The sequence below is a fragment of the Octodon degus genome, unplaced genomic scaffold, assembly GCF_000260255.1.
Source record: "Octodon degus isolate 3935 unplaced genomic scaffold, OctDeg1.0 scaffold00033, whole genome shotgun sequence".
Classification (NCBI taxonomy): Eukaryota; Metazoa; Chordata; class Mammalia; order Rodentia; family Octodontidae; genus Octodon; species Octodon degus.
In genome coordinates this window covers 12784677-12786481 of record NW_004524609.1, presented here as the reverse complement: position 1 = coordinate 12786481, position 1805 = coordinate 12784677, and the positions used below count along the sequence as shown (strand labels likewise).

At 39.8% G+C, this 1805-nt stretch overlaps 1 protein-coding gene across 1 annotated transcript in view; it reads left to right on the top strand.

Annotated features, from left to right (window-relative positions):
* The window catches only part of LOC101566531 (leucine-rich repeat-containing protein 37A3-like), an 87093-nt gene that overhangs the window by 10554 nt on the left and 74734 nt on the right, over window positions 1-1805 (top strand). Inside the window, exon 4 of the mRNA XM_023714122.1 lies at window positions 735-806. Coding sequence (XP_023569890.1) covers window positions 735-806 — 72 coding nt within the window. The remainder of the gene's footprint in view (window positions 1-734; window positions 807-1805) is intronic.

The following is a 1805-nucleotide window of genomic DNA, read 5'->3' as shown; positions in this document are numbered from 1 at the left end:
AAGGAGTTTCTGCAAAATTGAAACAACCCTAGTTCAAGGCGGCCTGGCCTTGAGCTTACCATGTGGCCTCAAACTCAGGGCAAGCCTCCTGCCTCTGCCTCTGGAGTGCTGGGAGTATAGGTGTGCACCAGTACTTCTGACTTAATAGCTACTTTTCAATGTGTGATAGATGCCGCTTTTTAAAAAAAGTCACAGATGTATATAGAATAATGTACAGTCCACACCCCTATTCCCTGTGCATCAAGTCCGAGTGACTTGTCCACATCAGCACCTTAGTTCCTCGAGGCTGCACTTGTCCTTACCCTTCCACTGCCTGCAGAGGCTTCCTCAAAGGGATCCGTGGTGGAGCTTTGGGGCCACCTGGCATAGGGATTCCTTATTCTTACTCGGTCCACTTTTCTGTTGAATTATTTGTTAGTCATGTTTTGGCTTGTAGAAGGAGTCAGCTTGGACACAGGTAATTTGGGAAAAGTACTTACATTAAAAGTAATTGACTGGCATTATTTATCCAAGTGATTGGACAGACAGGAAGTTCAGCTTCTGAGGAGAAGTCTCACCTTTCGTGCTAGCAGCTCCATGTTCTTTCTTTATTGTGCAAATGGGGGAGAGGTTCGTTCTGTTCAAGTTGCTATCTTGTTAGTGTTTGAATATCCCCAGGTTGCCAAGATTCTTTTACAATAATTTATAATCTTTCCTTTCCTAATTCTTTAAGGATATAAACTATTTCTTCACAGAAATTTCCAAGGAAACTCTATTCATGATATTCAAGAAAAGACATGGAAAACATACCAGTGGGCAGAGAAACTGTGAGTATATTCTCTCCAAATATGGATATAAAATACTTCATTGTAAGATCCTTCTTTTTTTAATGTATTTAGTACAGGATCTATAGGGTCTCACTACACAGATTGGACTCGTAGTGATCCTCCTGTTTTCAGCCTCCCAAGCAGTGGGATTACAGGCATGCACCACCACGCCCAGTCTGTAAGATCCTACTTGATCCAGAATTTTGAAGCCAGTACTTCTGAATAAAAGATATTTCCCCACTTACCACATAGCAGCCTCACTTGATTGAAATTCTATAAGAATTTTAAAAATTAAATTTCATGGGGATTGGGAATATAGCTCAGCAGTGAGACATTTGCTTAGATTTGACTAAAAAACAGAAGAAGAGGGAGAGAGGGAGGAGGGAGGGAGGAAGAAAGAGAACAATAAATTTAATTTATTTTTTGAGAACCATAAATTTTATCAACACTCTTGGAAATAAAGTTTAAATTTATTTTTCTTTATACAAAGGAAACATGAAAACATTCTTAATGAATAAAATGAAATGGCAGGTACTGTAAAGACCTTCCATATGTTCTAATGTTCCATCGAAGAGGTATCCATTAGTCTGAGTTTAATATGTGTCTTTCCAGATCTTTCCCATGGATTTGCCTACATGTGTATTTACACACAGCCAAAGAGGTTTCTCAGATCACTGTCATCTTTTTTCCATCTGTTTTTTAAAAAAATTTATTTATTTATTTGTGTGTGTGTGTGGGGGCAGCTCAGCCCACCAGGGGGCGGGGCTGGCTGGCATGTGGTGCTGGGGGATTGACCCGCGGTCCCTGTGCTTTGCTAAACTTGTTCTAAGTAGGTGCTTTAGACCACTGAGCCATCTCACCAGCCCCACTCCCATCTGTTTTTAAAGTTAATTTTATTGATACCTTTTATATGTAATGACTATAAGAAATTTGTACTGCGCATAATTTATCTTCATTCTTCTTTTCTCCCCATTCCCTTCCCCTCCCTTTCACTTTTTT